This window comes from Rana temporaria, chromosome 5 (assembly GCF_905171775.1).
Source record: "Rana temporaria chromosome 5, aRanTem1.1, whole genome shotgun sequence".
Lineage (NCBI taxonomy): Eukaryota > Metazoa > Chordata > Amphibia > Anura > Ranidae > Rana > Rana temporaria.
In genome coordinates, this window is record NC_053493.1 from 83,787,530 (window position 1) to 83,807,064 (window position 19,535).

The window sequence follows — 19,535 nt, forward strand, 5'->3', positions numbered from 1 at the left end:
GAGAATCATATTGCTAATGAGGGGATATAAAGTGGTTTTAAAGCCTAACTTTTTTTTACGTTAATTCTCTGCATTAGCCTCCGTTCACAATGGAGTGACTTGTCACGCAATTTTGACATTTGACTTTTTTAGAGTTAGAGCCCTGGTTCACACTGGTGCCATTTGACATGTCAAATCGCATGTCAAATCGGCGGCATTTGCCGGCAATGGCACCGTCCTAATCGGTGCAACGCTGCATCTGCAATTTCAAAACGTTGTTTCTGTACTACTTTTTGCAATTTAGGGCCGCGATTTACATTGACATCTGTGCAGAAACCTGCACAGATGTCTCTGTAATCGCGGCCAAAATCGGGACTGACAAGCAGGAGTGGAATCGTCCGAGTTCAGCTAAACTTGCACGGCTTCACTTCCGCAGCCCAGTGTAAACCCGGGCTTTAGCCTAGTACACACTAATATATATATATTTTTCTTAACCCTGCAGGGCTGAACGGAAAACAACCTGACAGCTCTGGAGGAGCCGCTATACCAACTATGTGATGTTCGTACATCGATCTCTTCTACTGTGCTATTTTGTTCTGAAAGGGGGACGGCCCCCCGTCAGAACACTCTCAGCCATTGGCTGATCGGGAGCCGAACGGCCGACCTTTTTCGGTCATGCCCTCATTGACAGAAGCTGGCCGAATGACTTTTTCCTGTCGGCCCGTCAAATGTTGGCCTCTTTCTATTAGACCGGCCGATTCCACCCGACATTCGGCCCGTATTACCAGACTTAATTCCGCTTTAAAACAGCATTTGTTGACGCGTTGTAAACCTGTCCTCTAACACCGGGCTGCCACCTCTATGTGCGGACAGTAGTTGAACGACTAGATGACAGTGTGTTCTTGGCACTATTTGTTTCTCATGGCGTCCTGCTCACATCTGTCACTGGTAGTACATTTGTGTCTGGGATAAAGAAAGACGGTTATTTATGTATGTGTGTGCAAATGGGCTCACTATAATGTAACTGGAACATCTGAATCTTGGCTAAGGTGAGAGCCAGCTCTGCCCTGGCAGTAAATTCAGATCTTTCTCTAATTGCATTTTCCAGCCCCATGTAATTGGTGCATCTGGCTGTACAGTTTGTAAACCTCCACAGGAACTGCATGCTGCGTAGCGTCACCATTGACACAAGTATTGAAAGTCCTCAGGCGGCATGTGAGTGCTTATTTTTTCAGCTGGTGTCTCTTCATATACTTCTGGATCTTCAAACTGGGCATGTGTGCCAAGATGTGTAGACTGGACTCGGTGTTACTAATGGATTGATGGCCCGTTCACACACCACAATTCTTTCATTTTCATTCAGCTACGCAAGTGCAAGTTGCATGGATTGAGTTGCGTTGTATTCTTTTATGCATTTTTTTTGTTCATATTTTGCAATCCGTTTTTAAAAAAAATAAAATCATCTTTACTGTAAAATGTATATTTTATAACCAGTAAATGGAATGGAAAGGTGGGATTATCAGAGGAGGCATACATTTTTTTTTCTAATCTCACAGTTGCGTTTTATTGCTTGTTGGGTTGCGTTTACGTGCATTTTTTTCTCACTGCAATGCAGTGGTTTGAACTGCTTTCATTTCAATTTATTGTTCTGGACTGTCTATGTAGTGGGAATGCATTAAAAAAGAAGACTTCTTGACAGCTTCTGTTGTGAATGGGCCCCTACATAGGAGCTCCAGGCTCCATCAGAAAAATGAAGTCAGCAGCTAATATATTGTAGTTTTACTTTTAATATTAGGACACCTGTGTACGAATCCGGAGTTGTTTTTTCATTGCCGCCGCCATTTTGAGTAAGCAAAATCGGAAGTGAAGCCTTGTGGCTTCACAGCCAGTTCCCTACTGTGCATGCATGTAGCGCGCTGCGTGTTGTGAATGGCTTGTGGAAGCAGGAGGGGGGGCAAATACCCTGGAAGTGGTTTTGACAGGTACCCGCTATGATGTATATCTACGAGAACGTAGCAGCGAGGATTTAGTCAATTCTGGTTTTCGTTGTTTACAAGACATTTTTGGCTTTTAAAGCATCTAAGCAGACTGATCTCGGTTTGATAAGATGCTTTGAAGGGACTAGAGAGATCTGGAGTCTAATAGACCCCAGATCTTTCCATAAAGAGGATCTGTCATGGCTCATGCTATCACAAGAGATGTTGTTAATGCCTTGTGATAGCAATAAAGTTCCATAAAAAAAATAAAGCGACAGTGTCAAATTTTTGACACAGCAGCGGGGCCATTGGCTTTCATGGCTGCCAATCAAAGTCAGTCAGCCAATCAGGGGAGAGAGGGTGAGGGACCAGGTCTGGGCTCCGTGTCTGAATGAATACATGGAAATTGAGTGCCCCCATAGGAATTCTCATAATACTTCTACATTAACGCCATGATATGAGTTTATTGTTGTTTCCAGCTTGTTATGGTCCCTCTATCCTGTTTTAGAAATGACCTCTTCAGATTAAAGGTCAGAGCAAGGGAAATTTCCCTTTTAGAAATAACAGGAAATATGTCTATGTATACATTACTGTGCTAAAGTTTTAGGCAGGTGTGAAAAATGCAGTAAATTAAGAATGCTTTCAGAAATAGAAGTGTTAATATTTTTTATTTTTATCAATTAATAAAAAGGGAAGTAAATGAACAGATGAGAAATCCAGATCAAATTAAAATCCATATTTGGTGTGGCCACTCGTTGCTTTCAAATCACCATCAATTCTACTACGCCCCGATTCACACTGACGCGGCTTCAAAGTCTGACATCCCAGTGTGTCTTCACCACGACTTGGATACGACTTCTTTAACAGAAGTCAATGCATGTCGTGCTGAAGTCGCACCAAAAGTAGTGCAGGAACCTTTTTCTAAGTCGGAGAGACTTGAGTCGCACCAATTAGAACAGTTCCATTGCCGTTCATAGGGCGCGACTTGATTTGCAACTTTGAACCCTCAAGTCACATGACAAGCTGTGGCAGTGTGAACTGGGCCTCAGTACACGTACACATCGTTTCTGAAGGCACTCTGCAGGTAGGTTTTTCCAGACATGGTTAGATAATTGTAGATCTTCTGTGGATGTTGGTTGCCTCACATCATTCTGTCTCTTTCATGTAATCCAGTCCAGCTATCATTTATGCTTGTGCTCCCATCTTTGCCCTGTAACATTCGTTAGATGTTTGACTAGCCTGGTTGTAATAACGTCACTCCTGTGCATGCGCATGAGAGTCTTTATTTCAGCATGGCGCTCTGCATTCAAGATTCACTCAGTGTCACTGCACATGCTAGAGCCAATTTGAATATCTCCTAAATGTTGCAAGTTTAGAACATATTCAGTGTACCTAAAGGTAAGACTCAGGCCTCGTACACACAACCAAGTTTCTCGGCAAAAAACAGCAAGAAACTTGCTGGGAGATATTTTTTTGCCGAGGAAACCAGTCGTGTGTACATTTTCGTTGAGGAAACTGTCGAGAAACTCGACGAGCCAAAAAGAGAGCAAGTTATCTATTTCCTCGACGGGAATGGAGAAACTTGCCTTGTCGAGTTCCTCGACAGTCTAACAAGGAACTCGACGAGGAAAACGATGTGTTTCGCCCGTCGAGTTCCTCGGTCGTGTGTACGAGGCTTTACTATAAGCTTTCCTATAGGTACAAAATGTTAACCAAAATTTACTACCACGTTTAAAGTGGAACTACACGATATCTGAGCACCACAAACCAAAAAGGCCATTTAATTAATTTGTAATTTTCAAAGCAAACTAACCCATCCATCCACCCATGCTTGATTTTCCAGGGAAATCAGGTAGAAAAGCACCCGCCTAGCATTTCTGGCTGTGGCCATCTTGAGTGAGGGCCAATGATTTATGTGTAACATTTACTTCCTGAAATCTATCTGCCCTTAGCTCAGGCATACAGGCAAGACTTCTGGGATATATGACATTATTTGCCTAGGCATGAAAACTAAGAAGTAACTATAGAAATGTAAAAAAAAAAAAGTTTTAAAACAAGTAAATATGATATACTTTTCTATCTATTTACTAATGCAAGCAGCATAAGGATTCAAAATTGTCAATGTTGATTGAGAGAGTGAAGTTCCACTTTAAAGGGGTTGTAAAGGTAAAAAAAAAAAATAGCTTCCTTTACCTTAGTGCAGTCACCCTTCACTTACCTCATCCTTCAATTTTGCTTTTAAATGTCAGTCAGGACACCCACTAACACACAGCTCCTTTCTCTATCTGCAATGTAGAGAGCGTCCTGACTCTCCTGTAGTCCAAGGGAGGGGGCGAGCACGACACTCCACACCAGGAAGAAAGCCTTGCATTACTGTGTGGAGTCACAGACAGAAGAACATGAAGTGAGGATTTCTCAGAAGAAATAAGGACATTTAAAAGCAAAATGGAAGGATGAGGTAAGTGAAGGAGGACTGCACTAAGGTAAAGGAAGCTATTTAGGGAATTTTTTTTTTTGACCTTTACAACCCCTTTAAGATTGTTATTTTGTTTAGATTCAGAATCTGTTTATTGTTTCTCACTAGTAAGCATTTTTCCCTATTACAATGCAAACATGCTCAATAAATCCCAAGACCATAGGGTGCTAAGAGAACTGTTTTCATATAAAATGTATCCTCACTTGATCCCAGGAAGACCTTTTTGGCCCTCTGTTTTTCCATATTCTTCGTCCACACAACATTATTGTTTTTAACTTGTAAGCCAAGTTCTTCCGAGGAAAACAACACTCGCCTCTAATTCTCCTTATGTTACATATTTACTGCAATGTGGAGGAGAATTTCCTCTTACCGTAATCACTTAGTGATGTCCTTGGCCCTAAAGGCTAAACTTTTCTACAGAGTTCAGATTCAATCCTCACTAGGAAGAATGCAGTAGGTGATATGCTCAGCAAATTCCAGACGTCAGATGATTGTTATCATCAGTCCATTAACCCAGCCAGTACAGTATTAGAGACGCCACACATTAGTGGACTTGGGTTGTAGATGTCTTTGCTGAGCCACATGGGAGGTTCTTTCAATCTAGTATTTACTACCGGTGTCAGTGTCTTAGTACTAAGTGCCAATATCCAACAAGGATGACTAGATCTGTGTAGCTGTGCAAGGGAGATTGGACCCAAGCTAAGTGCAATTATAATAAGATTTGTTAATAACACAGCAAAAACCATCCAACATCACAAGCAATACAAGTGCAAGTGAAAAACACGATAACTCAAAAACTACTCAACTATCTAACTATGATACATTATATACAAAGCAAGGAGAGAGATTGTGTAAGGCAGAGTCAGGCCGGAGGTACGTGGAACAGTGGGTGAGACAGGTCAGGAAGTGGACAAGAGCTGGGATCCAGTACAAGGTACAGGTAGAGCCAGCAGCATCAGGGTAGCAGGCACAGAAGAAGGACCAGAACAGGCACAACAATATCTGGATGTTTGGCACAATGGGAATAATGACGAGGCCCTGTGGAAAGATAGAAAAAGGGCTAAATACCTTCCCAACAACCAGCATTAGGCTCAGACAAGCTCCTGGGATCTGCTGGCTGTTGGGAGGCACCCACTGTCGGAATTACACCTTTTAGGTCTGAGAACCACAATGCCACCAGTAGCTGCTCTGGTTCCTGACACAGTGGTTGCTTGCATTGAAATATCAGTTGCTATTATTCCATGAATATCGTGGCACATTAATACTTTCTGATACATTGTGTTTGATGTACTGAAGGAGTAGAGACTGTTCACTTAGCTCAATAAATAGGGTAAATCTGTATTCATTTTAATAGTCCAATTATGTGCAAACAAAAAATTGCCTTGATTGGCTATTTATGTCAACACAGTTTTTATTTGTTTAGTAAATCGGCTGCAAAATATCCAGTCAGCCAAAGAAAGTTAGATCAATAATGTTACAACACCAAAATTGACAAGGCTCATAAAAGGAAACTTCCAAAATATATGCAGCTCAGGTAATATATTTATTGTTTCTGCCATCTTGTTAGACCTCTTTCACATTGAGGCGTGAAGCCGCGGTGACGGTATATTCGGGTGCTAGCGGTGAGGTTTTAACCCCCGCTAGCGGCCGAAAAAGGGTTAATACCGCCCGTGTTGCGGGCGGTATTACCGCGCTTTCCCATTGATTTCAATTGATCTATGCGTAACTGATTCTAATAATCAGGCGCATAGATACGACGGGTCGGACTCAGAGTTACGACGTCGTATCTGGAGATACGCCGGCGTAACTCGTACGAGAATCCGGGCCTTAGTCCCCACTCACTCCAGTGTGAAAGCCAGATGGGCTTTCACACTGGAACAGTGCGCTAGCAAGATGGTAAAAAAAGTCCTGCTAGCCGCATCTTTGGAGCGGAAAAGGAGCGGTGTGTTTACTGCTCCTCCTCCGCTGCTGCACATTGAAATCAATGGGACAGCGTGGCAATACCGCCCTCAATGCGCTGCTTCAGCAGGTCATTGCGAGCGGTTTTAACATTTTCTCGGACACTAGCAGGGGGTAAATGCGCCCTGCTAGCGGCCGAAATGCGCCGCAAATCCGCCCATAGCGTCGGTGGTAAAAATAGCAGCGTTTTACCGCTGGCACTATGGGCGGCACAGTGTGAAAGGGCTCCAAGTCTTATATCCACAATAGGTATAACGAGGCTGTAATTTACTGTGTATTTGTGGTCTGAACAAGGTTCAAGAACCTACAGCTGTGATGCCTTGTGGTCATAGAGAAATCATAATGGCCAGTGGTTGGGGTGAAATCTGGCCCTTCCTACCTTATTATATGTAGATAAATAGTTAAAATGGTCATCGACTTAATGAATCCATATAAACAAATTTGTTCTCGTTTTTTTTTTTTTTTTTTGCCATCCTATTGGCACCAAGAGGTTTGGAAAGAAGAGTGTATTGTCGCAGTGAAATGCACGCACGAGAGGGATTTTAGTGTTCCTGGCAGGACAACGCTTTGTACTGTATTTTGGGCTTGGATTAGACTGGGGAAATTTCTGCATCCAGTTGGCTGTTGTGGAAGAAAACAGAATGTACATGTTGATCTTAGGCACTTTTCCATCAACTTTGTACATTCTGCACATTCAAACTGTACCCATAAAAAGGACCATTATATCTTTATTTTATTATTTTTCTTAGGTCTTTTGGCAAACACAGAGAACACGTGGGTTATACATACAAATCACGTGTTTAATTGTACTCCTATGTATTTTTATTTTTTTATTTCCTCGTGTGGATAAGCGCAATATGTAAAGCAGAAGGCCGAGAATATTTTTATTTATTTATACAATTAGTTGGCTTAGTTTAGAAAATATGTTTTTAAAGGGGTTGTAAAGTCAGATGCCACGTACACACAACCGTTTTTCATGACGTGAAAAATTACATTTTTAAAAAACGATCGTGTGTGGGCTCCAGAGAATTTTTCATGACTTTAGAACATGCTTTATTTTTTTGCGTTGTTTTTTACGTCGTGAAAAAGGGTCGTGTGTAGGCTTTAACGACGTGAAAAAGACGCGCATGCTCAGAAGCAAGTTATGAAACGGAAGCACTTGTTCTGGTAAAACTAGCATTCGTAATGGATATAGCACATTCGTCACGCTGTAACAGACTAAAAAGCGCGAAGACTGAAAAGCGCGAATCGTCTCTCACCAAACTTTTACTAACACGAAATCAGCAAAAGCAGCCCCAAGGGTGGCGCCATCTGAATGGAACTTCCCCTTTATAGTGCCGTCGTATGTGTTGTACGTCACCGCGCTTTGCTCGAAAAAATGTTTTTTCACGATCGTGTGTAGGCAAGGCAGGCTTGACAAGAATCACGTTGAAAAATAATTCCTTTTTTCTAGACCATTAAAAATGGTCGTGTGTACGCGGTAAGAAGGTTTTTTATCTTAGCGCATTCTTTGCATTAAGATAAAAAGCCTTCTGTGTGCAGCAGCCCCCCTCACCCCCCCAAAACTTACCCAAGGTCCCTCTTTATCCAGCGATGTCAGCGAGTGTCTCTGCCGTCCGAGACTCTCCCTCCTAATTGGCTGAGACACAGCAGTGGCACCATTGGCTGTCACTGCTGTCAATCAAACTCAGTTAACCAATCAGGAGAGAGAGGGGACTGGGCGGGGAATGGACACACAGAGCTGTGACACGGCTCGAGTGCCCCCACAGCAAGCTGCTTGCTGTGGGGGCACTCAACAGGAGGGAGGGGCCAGGAGCACAGAAGAGGGACCCCAGAAGAGGAGGATCTGGGCTGCTCTGTGCAAAAGCACTACACAGAGCAGGTAAGTATAACATGTTTGTTATTTTTTTGAGTCACACTCGCTTTCCCAGTGCACTGGAAACGGATCTGAAACACAGAAAAAGTTTGTTAAAAAGGCATATGCGTTTTTATCGCAATTCTGCTGCAGAGCAGTGTGAATGGGCACTAAATCATGGGACAGTGCCACAAAAATCAGGAGTGTTGGCAGGTGCGTGTGATTTCATTCATTTTCATGGTAGACTTGTTTCCATCAAAATGTAGTAAAAAAACTACTTTCCTTATTTTTTATAAAACACGTTGGATGAAAATGCTTAGTGAAGAATAGTACCATTTACTCTGCTGCCAGTAATCTCACCATAAATTTAACGTGCAGTTTATGGTGCGTCAAACTGCATCATATACATGAAAGTGTGACCAAACCCTATTTTTTTATGGATTATAATTTATTGCCGTGAAATGTCTTTAATCACAGACTTGTCAATCAAAAGGTTTTCTAAACTGAAAAAAAAAAAGAAAAATCTAGGTTGGTCAAAGATGTGGTCAGGGAGAGATTAGTACGGAGCTTGCAGTGTGACTGTATATAACTGATGGCGTGCTTTCTGCTGTCTTACTGCAGCGATCGCTCTCCAATCATTACGCTTGCCTGGAGAAGCCATGACAGGTGCATTTCTTTAGCTCATAGCATAATAAGGACTTGTTTTTATACCGGCCTGCACATTAAAATGTACTGGTATACATTGTGTAGGAGTAATGAGGAGCATTGGCAGCACATTGCGACACAGTGTGGTGTCATTCGGTGTGCTATATTGTGCTGTGTAAAAATACAGACATGCTGCATTTCTATGCACCGCACCTTAACATACTATTATGGTGTGAACAAGCCCCATAGATAACAATTGTTGTTTGTGTGCCCTTGCTTTGAGACTGTATTGAGCTCTGCAGATCATTGTAGTTCGACAGATTCAATCATTCACTTTGCGGCCAGGGTGTGGTAAAAAACAGATGGTTGAGCTGCGGTTTTACCACACCAGAAACGCATGTCCATGCCAGGCCCTTCGGATCTAGTATGGATTCAGAGCGGACCCCCCCCCCCCCCATGCCAAAGCACCTTGCCCCCATGTTACTGGTGGTTGTTGGGGGTCTGCAGGCGGGGGGCTTATCGGAGTCGCGAAACCCCCATTAACAAGGGGTTCCCCAGATCTCGCCCCCCCCCCCCCCCCGAGTGAATAGGTATCGTTCCCCTACCCATTCACCAAAAAAAAAAAGTGAGATCTTAACAAAATACAAGAGCCAGTTATTGACAAGTCCTTAAAGTGGAGGTTCACCCAAAAACATTAGATTGAGGCTCATTTTGTGAAGGTGAATCGGGTGTTTTTTTACAATCGAAGCAGTACTTACCGTTTTAGAGATGCATCTTCTCCGCTGCTTCCGGGTATGGGCTGCGGGACTGGGCGTTCCTACTTGATTGACAGGTTTCCGACAGTCGCATACATCGCGTCACGATTTTCTGAAAGTAGCCGAACGTCGGTGCGCAGGCGCCGTATAGAGCCGCACCGACGTTCGGCTTCTTTCAGGTACTCGTGACATGATGTATGCGACCGTCGGAAGCCTGTCGGAAGCCTGTCAATCAAATAGGAACGCCCAGTCCCGAAGACCATACCCGGAAGCGGCGGAGAAGATGCATCTCTAAAACGGTAAGTACTGCTTCGAATGTAAAAAAAACACCCGATTCCCCTTGACAAAATGAGCCTCAATCTAATGTTAAAATTTTTTTTTCGGGTGAACTCCCGTATAAATAAGAAACCTGGAGCCGTCATCTCCCAGTGCTGTCTTCCTCTTGCGCTGTCTTCCTCTTGCGCTGTCTTCCTCTTGCGCTGTCTTCCTCTTGCGCTGTCTTCCTCTTGCGCTGTCTTCCTCTTGCGCTGTCTTCCTCTTGCGCTGTCTTCCTCTTGGGCTGTCTTCCTCTTGGGCTGTCTTCCTCTTGGGCTGTCTTCCTCTTGGGCTGTCTTCCTCTTGGGCTGTCTTCCTTTTGGGCTGTCTTCCTCTTGGGCTGTCTTCCTCTTGGGCTGTCTTCCTCTTGGGCTGTCTTCCTCTTGGGCTGTCTTCCTCTTGGGCTGTCTTCCTCTTGGGCTGTCTTCCTCTTCCGCTGTCTTCCTCTTCCGCTGTCTTCCTCTTCCGCTGTCTTCCTCTTCCGCTGTCTTCCTCTTCCGCTGTCTTCCTCTTCCGCTGTCTTCCTCTTCCGCTGTCTTCCTCTTCCGCTGTCTTCCTCTTCCGCTGTCTTCCTCTTGCGCTGTCTTCCTCTTGCGCTGTCTTCTGCGAAGCGGTCTTCTTCCTCGCCGCTGGTTACCCGCTAAACAAAAAAAGACAGTCTTGTCCTGAAGCTGTCTTTCTCTGTTGTTATGTCCCAGTTGTCCGAAACCTCTTCTATAGGCAGGGGGCGTGGTCATCCATTGACGTCGCCCACCCCTTGTGATGTCATTGACGGGTTATTGGAGGCTAAAAGGAAACGTGTGTTAAAATAATATGGCTTTCATTGCTAACCTCTTTCAGAAATGCTAGTTGCCTGGCTATCATGCGATAGACTGGCGTTCGCACAGTTTCATGAGCTAGAGGTGTGAAGATCAGAACTTTTGATGTTACTGTTACTTTCTGATCTGCATGTTTGTTCCGGGTCAGTTACTCAGAAAGTATTCAAGCCAGAGATAGCCAGACGTGCAGCATTCTTTGAAGGTATTCAGCATAACACTCTACATAATTCTCAGGGTTACTAAACCCCGGACCCTGCATTCACTATATCTGGTCTCCCACAGTACATGGAAATGAAATTATTTTAGTAAATCTAAACTGCTAAATACACTTTCTCATCAGCAGTAAATAGCAGTCTTTTGACTTCTATCAGTGTCCGGCTGAGCACTGGTTAAAGCTTGTAGGAGGAGTTTTTATTCTCCCCTGATTGTCCTATGAGGCTGCAAGACCCCTGACCTTCTGTCTGGACAGTGCTGATTGGCCCTGTGCTAATCACATGCACACTGCCAAAGAAAATAAAAACGTTCTAGCAATACACACCAAACTGAGCATGTGCAGCTTGCCCCCAAGGCTCTGTTCTATCAGGAGTTGGATTGGGGACTGTGGAAGAAGGAGAGGATCAGAGAAGACAGGATCAAACAGACTTTTTAACACAATGCAGAGGATTAACCTCTTAGGTTCCACAGTGAGTATAACAAGCATGCTTTTCTGCATATACAGGTTGATTTTGCTGTTGCGGGTTTAGCAACACTTTAAAAGAAGACATTGTCCTGCAGAGAATGATAAATGAAGAAATGTGGACAATACAGTATGAAGCCTCTACCATAAGAGATAGTGTAAATATTTTTCATTCTTCACCAACCAAGCTAGAAAGTATTCTGTGCAAAGTAGGCGAGTCTAGTGTGCAGCGGCCGGGGATCACGTGCGTAGACGGCCCTGTGATGTAAGCCAGGCCCTGGTGACAGGCAGAACACACAAACATGGAACAAATATATGGACTGAAGGTCATTATCTGTGTTTGGAAAGAAAATATAATACAGATCTGTAACAATACCTGGATTCAGCCTGTCTGTGTCCTGCTTCTGTGCAGCCTGGACAACACACTAGCCATTACACACACTGGAGTTTGATCCAAATCTTCTTCATGACATTTTTATTTATTTTTATTTATACATTACAGGTATTCAAATAGTGCCATCAATTTACACAGAGCTTTACATATATTTTGCACATTCCTATAAGTCCCTGCCCTCTAGGAGCTTACAATCTAAGGATCCAAACTCACATTCATATATACACAAACTACTGTAGTTTACATTTGCATTTCCTTTTTCTGTCATTGTACATTAGTCATTCACAGCCTCTTCAAATTGCATCATTAGTAGTCTGTCCTCCCTGCTATATGGCAGATTTCACTGAATGAGAATATGAGGAAGTTTCTACTTCTAATTCTTCAAGATTTAGTCTGTCATTATTACACACATTACAATTTTTTTGTTCAGGTGGACACGTTTCTTTACTTTGCAGCTTAATAATTTTAAATACCGTATATACTCGAGTATAAGCCGACCCGAGTATAAGCCGAGGCACCTAGATTTACCACAAAACATTGGGAAAACGTATTGACTCGAGTTTAAGCCTAGGGTGGGAAAATGCAGCAGCTACTGGGTAAACAATGCCCATCTGCAGCCTCACTGTGCCCATTTGTAGTCTAATTGTGCCCAGTTGCAGTCTAATTGTGCCCAGTTGCAGTCTAATTGTGCCCAGTTGCAGTCTCACAGTGCCCAGTTGCAGTCTCACAGTGCCCAGTTGCAGTCTCACTGTGTCCAGTTGCAGTCTCACAGTGTCCAGTTGCATTCTCTCACTGTGCCCAGTTGCATTCTCTCACTGTGCCCAGTTGCATTCTCTCACTGTGCCCAGTTGCATTCTCTCACTGTGCCAAGTTGCAGTCTCTCACTGTGCCCAGTTGCAGTCTCTCACTGTGCCCAGTTGCAGTCTCTCACTGTGCCCATATGCAGTCTCTCACTGTGCCCATATGCAGTCTCTCACTGTGCCCATATGCAGTCTCTCACTGTGCCCATTTGCAGTCTCTCACTGTGCCCATTTGCAGTCTCTCACTGTGCCCATATGCAGTCTATCACTGTGCCCATTTGTAGCCTCTCACTGTGCCCATATGCAGTCTCTTACTGTGCCCATTTGCAGCCGTACCTTTCATTAATAAAAAAGCGTGTGTCTGCTGCTGTATAATCATGTCTGTTAGGCCGTCCATTATAAGAAAGCCCCGCCTCCTCGTCTGTCCGTGATAGAGGAACACTGATATGATGCTGGAGGAGGCGGGGCTGTCTTACAATGGACGGCCTAATAGACTGGATTACACAGCGGCAGACACATGCTGTTTTACTGCTGACTCGAGTATAAGCCGAGGGAGTAATTTTTCAGCCTAAAAAACTTGGCTTATACTCGAGTATATACGGTATATTAAATGATCGTTTTTTGGTGTAATACCTCTTCAATGTAACAACAAATGTAAGAAATTCAGTACAATTTTGTCATTATTACATTTTAGATTATTTAGAAAGTTTCCAAATGTTTCCAAATGTAGGCAGCAGTATTTTTTATTTTTAGAGCATGCATTACAAGTCTAAGAACTGGTATTCTTTACCTCTCACAGAAATGACATTCCTCCCTCAATGTCTCCATATGCTTTTCTGTCTTTGTTCAGGCATCATCCAGGATCGCCATCTACTTTTTAGACTGAAATGCCATCTTAGAGATGACAGAGTCTTTGGCTGTGTTTACAAATGTCTGACAGATGTCAGCCCCTACTGCAGCTTTTCACCCTGTGACTTGCTACAAAGTTACAGCAATGCAGTCTGATCAATAGAGGAGGGGAGACTGAGGAAATGGCTTCCTCCTGCCTGCAGCTGACACTATATCTGCCTAGACAAGGTCACTGAACTGAAACTTAAAAGTGATTGTAAAGGTTTGGTTATTTTTTTTTTTAAATAACAAACGTGTTATACAGGGTACTTACCTACTCTGTGCAAGGGTTTTGCACAGAACGGCCCTGATCCTCCTTTTCTAGAGTCCCACGGCAGTGCTCCTGGCCCCTCCCATTCATCAAGTGCCACCAAGGAGAGCCGATTTCCCTGGGGGCACTCGTGCGGGCGCATTCCTGAGTCCTGCTGCTGCGTCCATTGTCACAGACAGCAGGACTCGACCCCGCCCCCGACTCGCATGTCACTGGATTTGATTGACAGCAGCGGGAGCCAATGGCTCCCACTGCTATTAATTTATCCAATGAGAACCCAAGACAGCAGCTGGAGCTGCTGTGCTCGCCCTCGGCGCTGGAACAGTCAGGGTTCAGGTAAGAAAAAGGGGGGCTCTGGGGGGCTGCTGCAAAACAGAAGGTTTTTCACCTTAATGCATTAAGGTGAAAAACCTTGAGACTTTAAAACTCCCTTAAGGTTTACTTTTTAATGATAAAAATATAATATAGTTGTTGTATGTTGTGAAATACAGCAGGAATTTTTTTAATGCAAATGTGTAAGATTATGGTAAAGTCCACTTTAGGCTTGGTTCACATCTGTGCGGGTGATTGCCGCTGCACCTGTTCCGCAACTACCTGCACAGAAATCCTAATGGTACGCCACACTCAGTGGAAATCAGAACTGGGAACCGCTGCACTTGCAGTTCCCGTGCGGAATGCGATTTCAAAAATTGAGCAGGGACCTTTTCCCTGCATTTCAGGTCTGGCATGGCAGCGCATTCAAATTAATGGGATGCCATGCCCATGCAACTGCCGCATCGATGTGAACCAGGCCTTAAAGTGGTTCTCAACCCATTAATCTAACAGTTTTTAAAAAAGAGTTACATTACCGTCACATTTTGGGAATATAACTGTCACATTGGTTGTTCTCTCAACCAAGCTGTAAAACAATCAAATGGCTGGTATCATAACTGATGACATGTTCAGCACCATGGCATTTGAAGATCAGACAGAGGCCAAGATAGCAGCTTCCTTGGCTGAAAGGGATAGCTGGGATAGCTTTACAATAATGAATTGTAAGTAACCACATATTGTATTTTAATGGAATCATTTGACTGTTCTCCTTTATATTGCAGATTGAAAGCGTACTGCCGAACCAATACTCACTGGAATGCGGACCTGATAGAATGTTAAACATGGGTGAGTTATTCTTCTTTTATTTTTTTTTCATCCTAATTGTTATTGTTGTTTCGGTAGTCTGTTTCTTTTGAAGTCATATTCCTTACTTACGGTAATCTAATTGTGGATGATACTGACTAAATCATCTATAACAAGATGCAATCTGCAATATTTAGCCTATTAAACCACTGTACACTGGTGCCATTAGAACATACTGCAGTCATTAATGTTACAATGGTGAAGCCACAAAGAAATTGGTAACGGGCAGCCCATAGAAGATTATTTTTTTATTTTTTTTCAATCAGCAGGTTGAACAGAAAAAAGTATTGATTCCCCCATCCACACAGTCACGATCCATGCACATTAGCATTTTTTTAAGCTTCTATAAGCTATTCTAAGCATTTTTTTTTCTGCTCCTAGAAGCTAATAGTGTTATCCCATCAGACTTGCACGCACCTGACCGACAAGCCCAATAGAGCAGAGGAAGGTCTCCCGAACGTGTCTGTGGTAGTGTAGACAGGAGGCACAGGAGTGCGGAGTTGTAAAAGAGCCTGGCGGGTATTTGCAGGAGACACAGCTCTGGATCCGGATGCAGGGGGGATGATGACCCACTTGGACAGCAGACAGGTACACCGGTGGATGATGCTAAGCAGGAGCAGAGCAGATTGGTCATGTCACAGGCAGGGTTGGCAACGGTCAGGCAACGAGGTACAGGTGCAGGCGGAAGACTAAGGGAAATCCAAGTAACAAGCCGGGTAGTCAGGAGGTCAAGGTTCAGAGCAGATAACGGGAGCAGGGGACACAGGGAGCTGCAGACCAGACAGCAGCAATCATGAGTGCACTAACAGTTTAAATGGACTGATTGGCGCCAAGCGTGCACAGGTGCACCACCGTGCACAGGTGCACCACCGTGCACAGGCACACGCACCCGCAGACCAACCCACACAGGAGCGCGCACATCAGTGTGCACAGGAGCATGCACACTGGAATGCACCAAGACAGCCACTACTACGCCCAGCATGGGAATTTCCCTGACATATCCTATGTGTCCATGCATACGATTTTACACTAGAAACATTTTTGGGAACATTTTCCTGACAGAATAAAATGTTGAATACTATTAAAATGCACCTAACAGCTTTTTTGGAGCGTTTTTTTATTTTTTTTTGTTCGTGTACTGTAAAAATACTAAAGCACTACTACAAGCCGGCAAAAAAAACGCTATTATTAGCATTTTTCATCCAGTGCTTTTTCTCTAGCATTTTTTGAGCTTAGAAAAACTGCTAACGTGCATGGAGACTTAATGTGGATAGGGGAATCCTCCCGCTGAGCTATTGCATTATGGCAGTGGGGAGACTTCACTGCCATCAGAATACACTGATCGGTGCTGCAGCGCTGAATAAGCATCAACAAAACAGGACAGTTGTATAGAAGTCGATCAACTTTTGTAATACCACCCTGCCCATACCCTCCTGCTGAACTGGCAGATTTTTGATCTATGTATGGCCGACATACTGAGAGTCCTTCTACACTTGACTGTCAAAAATTGGAGTTTGATTGCTTTTCCTGCTGTGCTCTGATTGCTCCCAAAGGGCCCATTTATACAGAGTGATTAGGTGCGCTCATTAATGCACATTTTTGTGCAGAGTTAAGGGATGTGCTTTGTACAGAGTGTAGTTTCAGGGGTGCCCTATGCACAGAGTGCACAGTTAAGGTGTGCCCTACGTACAGAGTGCAGGGTTCAGGTGTGCCCTACTTACAGAGTGCAGGGTTCAGGTGTGCCCTACGTACAGAGTGCAGGGTTCAGGTGTGCCCTACTTACAGAGTGCAGGGTTCAGGTGTGCCCTACTTACAGAGTGCAGGGTTCAGGTGTGCCTTACGTACAGAGTGCAGGGTTCAGGTGTGCCCTACGTACAGAGTGCAGGGTTCAGGTGTGCCCTACGTACAGAGTGCAGGGTTCAGGTGTGCCCTACGTACAGAGTGCAGGGTTCAGGTGTGCCCTACGTACAGAGTGCAGGGTTCAGGTGTGCCCTACTTACAGAGTGCAGGGTTCAGGTGTGCCCTACGTACAGAGTGCAGGGTTCAGGTGTGCCTTACGTACAGAGTGCAGGGTTCAGGTGTGCCTTACGTACAGAGTGCAGGGTTCAGGTGTGCCTTACGTACAGAGTGCAGGGTTCAGGTGTGCCCTTCTTACAGAGTGCAGGGTTCAGGTGTGCCCTACTTACAGAGTGCAGGGTTCAGGTGTGCCCTACGTACAGAGTGCAGGGTTCAGGTGTGCCTTACGTACAGAGTGCAGGGTTCAGGTGTGCCTTACGTACAGAGTGCAGGGTTCAGGTGTGCCTTACGTACAGAGTGCAGGCTTGTTAATACATTTTACCAAAGCATCAAAGTACATATTTTATATGCATTTTGATGTGCATGTTATATACATTGTGATGCACAATTATTGACTCTATTCCTCCCAGTGCACTAAAGCAGTGGTCATCAACCCTGTCCTGCAGGGCCCACTAACAGGCCAGGTTTGCAAGATAACGGAAATACATCACAGCTGATATCATTTGCTCCTCAGTGATTGCAGTATTCTAGACTGCATCTCCCCAAGGTAATACATAAAACCTGGCCTGTTAGTGGGCCCTGCAGGACAGGGTTGATGACCACTGCACTAAAGCACAGAAAAAAATGGACATATCGTATTTTTCAAACGCACTGCAGCACTGAGATAAGAACATCGGGCTTAAAAATCGAGTTGGTAGGTCAAATCGATTCATATTTTCGAAAAAATCTATTTTTTTTATTTTTATTTTCCCCAGGACCGGTGCTAAGAATAAACGACACTCCTGTGTCTCTCTTGTCTTGATAGCCTCTCCGGGGTGTGCAGGGGAGAAGTCAGTCAGCCGCGATTCCGGGAAAGGGTCGCGAGGCCGGCCGTCGCGGACTAGGCCAAAGCCGCTGCCTCACCTAAAAACTCCTGCCAGCAGACCCCCCACAGGACCGGCACAAAAAAAATAACGATTTGAATCGTAAATCAAGTTTTTTATAAATAAATTGCAGATTTTTTTAGGGGAAAAAATCGCCCAGCTCTATAAGAAATAGACACTATTTTCCTTATGGATAAGTTGGACACATGCATTTTAGCGCCTTGCAACACTAGCAAAGTCGTTTCACCAGGAGAATCGCCTACTGAAATAACTTTGCAGTGGAAGTAGTTTATTATAGTGTTCCATTGAATTAAAATTATTTTTTCATATTTGGTTTTATTTTTAAAAAAAGGTTAGGTCCTGGGATTATGCTTTGTTCAGGATCTCCGAAGTCTCTTTTTGGCAGTCTGAGCTCTAAATTAGGTTGTTTTTAATGAAAATGTGTGGGTGGACTATACAAAGAATAATGTTAAATCTCTTCATTTGAATCCTCTGGACATTTCTATTGCAGGCAGTATAGGCATTGCAATGGAATTAGTATCTGATGAATAAGTGCGCATTTTGTTCTGTTTCTTGATGTCACTGGAAAGTGGATGTGTACACAGGGGACAATGTTACACACCTATAGATCATTTGTCTTGGCTCCATGCCTGGAATGCAGCAATGCCATGATATAGTGTGTCAACATTCAATGTAAGGAGAAATCCTTCACCACACCTTGTCTGTGGACACAACAGTGATACACCATCACAATAGGATATTTTTACTGAGCAAAATACATAGACAGCTATTGATGATCAATCATTATGAAAATGCAAGGTGCCTGACTGCCAGGGAGAAATCTGTTCGGCAACAAAATTACTACATACCTGTAATTTAAAGTGGCACTCCAGCTTTTAGATGCAATCTGTGTCAGGGTATTAAAGTATACAGTATCCCTTGTTTTGGAGATTCATTTTCTGTCCTGATGTACATTGCCATAAGTGAATAAAGATGAGGGAAATCTTAAAATGTACAAATGTCACTGGGACAGGAGTAGAGTGGGAATCTTCAAATGGGAACCCCCGGCCCGGTGACAGCTTGCAGAAGTGGGATTTCCTCTCACTTTGAAGATATCTCTAGTATAGCAGTCACCAACCAGTTGTCCTTGGACCATTGATGGTCCACAAGAAAATGATGGTGATACCCCTTCAGTGGTGTCAGTGTTATTTTAGTTTCACATGATTGCCGAACCATCACTTCCCATGCAAAACTGGGGACAACTGGGAAATTTGGGGACAAAGTAAGGCTTTAAAGCTGAATTCCAGGTATTTTTACATAGTTACTTTGACCCAGCTTGGACCAATGAAAGTATGTATGTGCCATAACTGGCCGTTCCCATGAAAGCTGGAAATCACTTTAGTAGGCACCTCTACTACAGTGGTTGCCACTGGCTTCTGGGTCCTGTGCTGAGCGTCTGCCCTGTTGCTTATTAAACACCAGAGGTCACTCGCTTGACACAGACGCCATTCGCAGGACAGTTTGTATTTTTCTCAATAAATGCAAGGCATTCTTTGTTTGGACAAGGTGAAGAGGCAAAGAGATGTCACAATCTTCAACTCTTCTAAATAGAGAATGCTTTGCATTCATTGACAAAATGCAAAGTGTTCTCTGAATGGCGGCAGTGCTGAGTA

At 43.8% G+C, this 19,535-nt stretch overlaps 1 protein-coding gene across 4 annotated transcripts in view; it reads left to right on the forward strand.

Moving 5' to 3' along the window:
• Positions 1-19,535, forward strand: part of LOC120940127 (mitogen-activated protein kinase kinase kinase 3-like) — a 181,982-nt gene that overhangs the window by 58,965 nt on the left and 103,482 nt on the right. For all 4 annotated transcript variants that reach the window (XM_040352789.1, XM_040352788.1, XM_040352787.1 and 1 more), the window contains one exon: positions 14,902-14,965. In XM_040352789.1, coding sequence (XP_040208723.1) covers positions 14,902-14,965 — 64 coding nt within the window. Of the gene's footprint in view, positions 1-14,901; positions 14,966-19,535 lie in introns of those variants that run through there.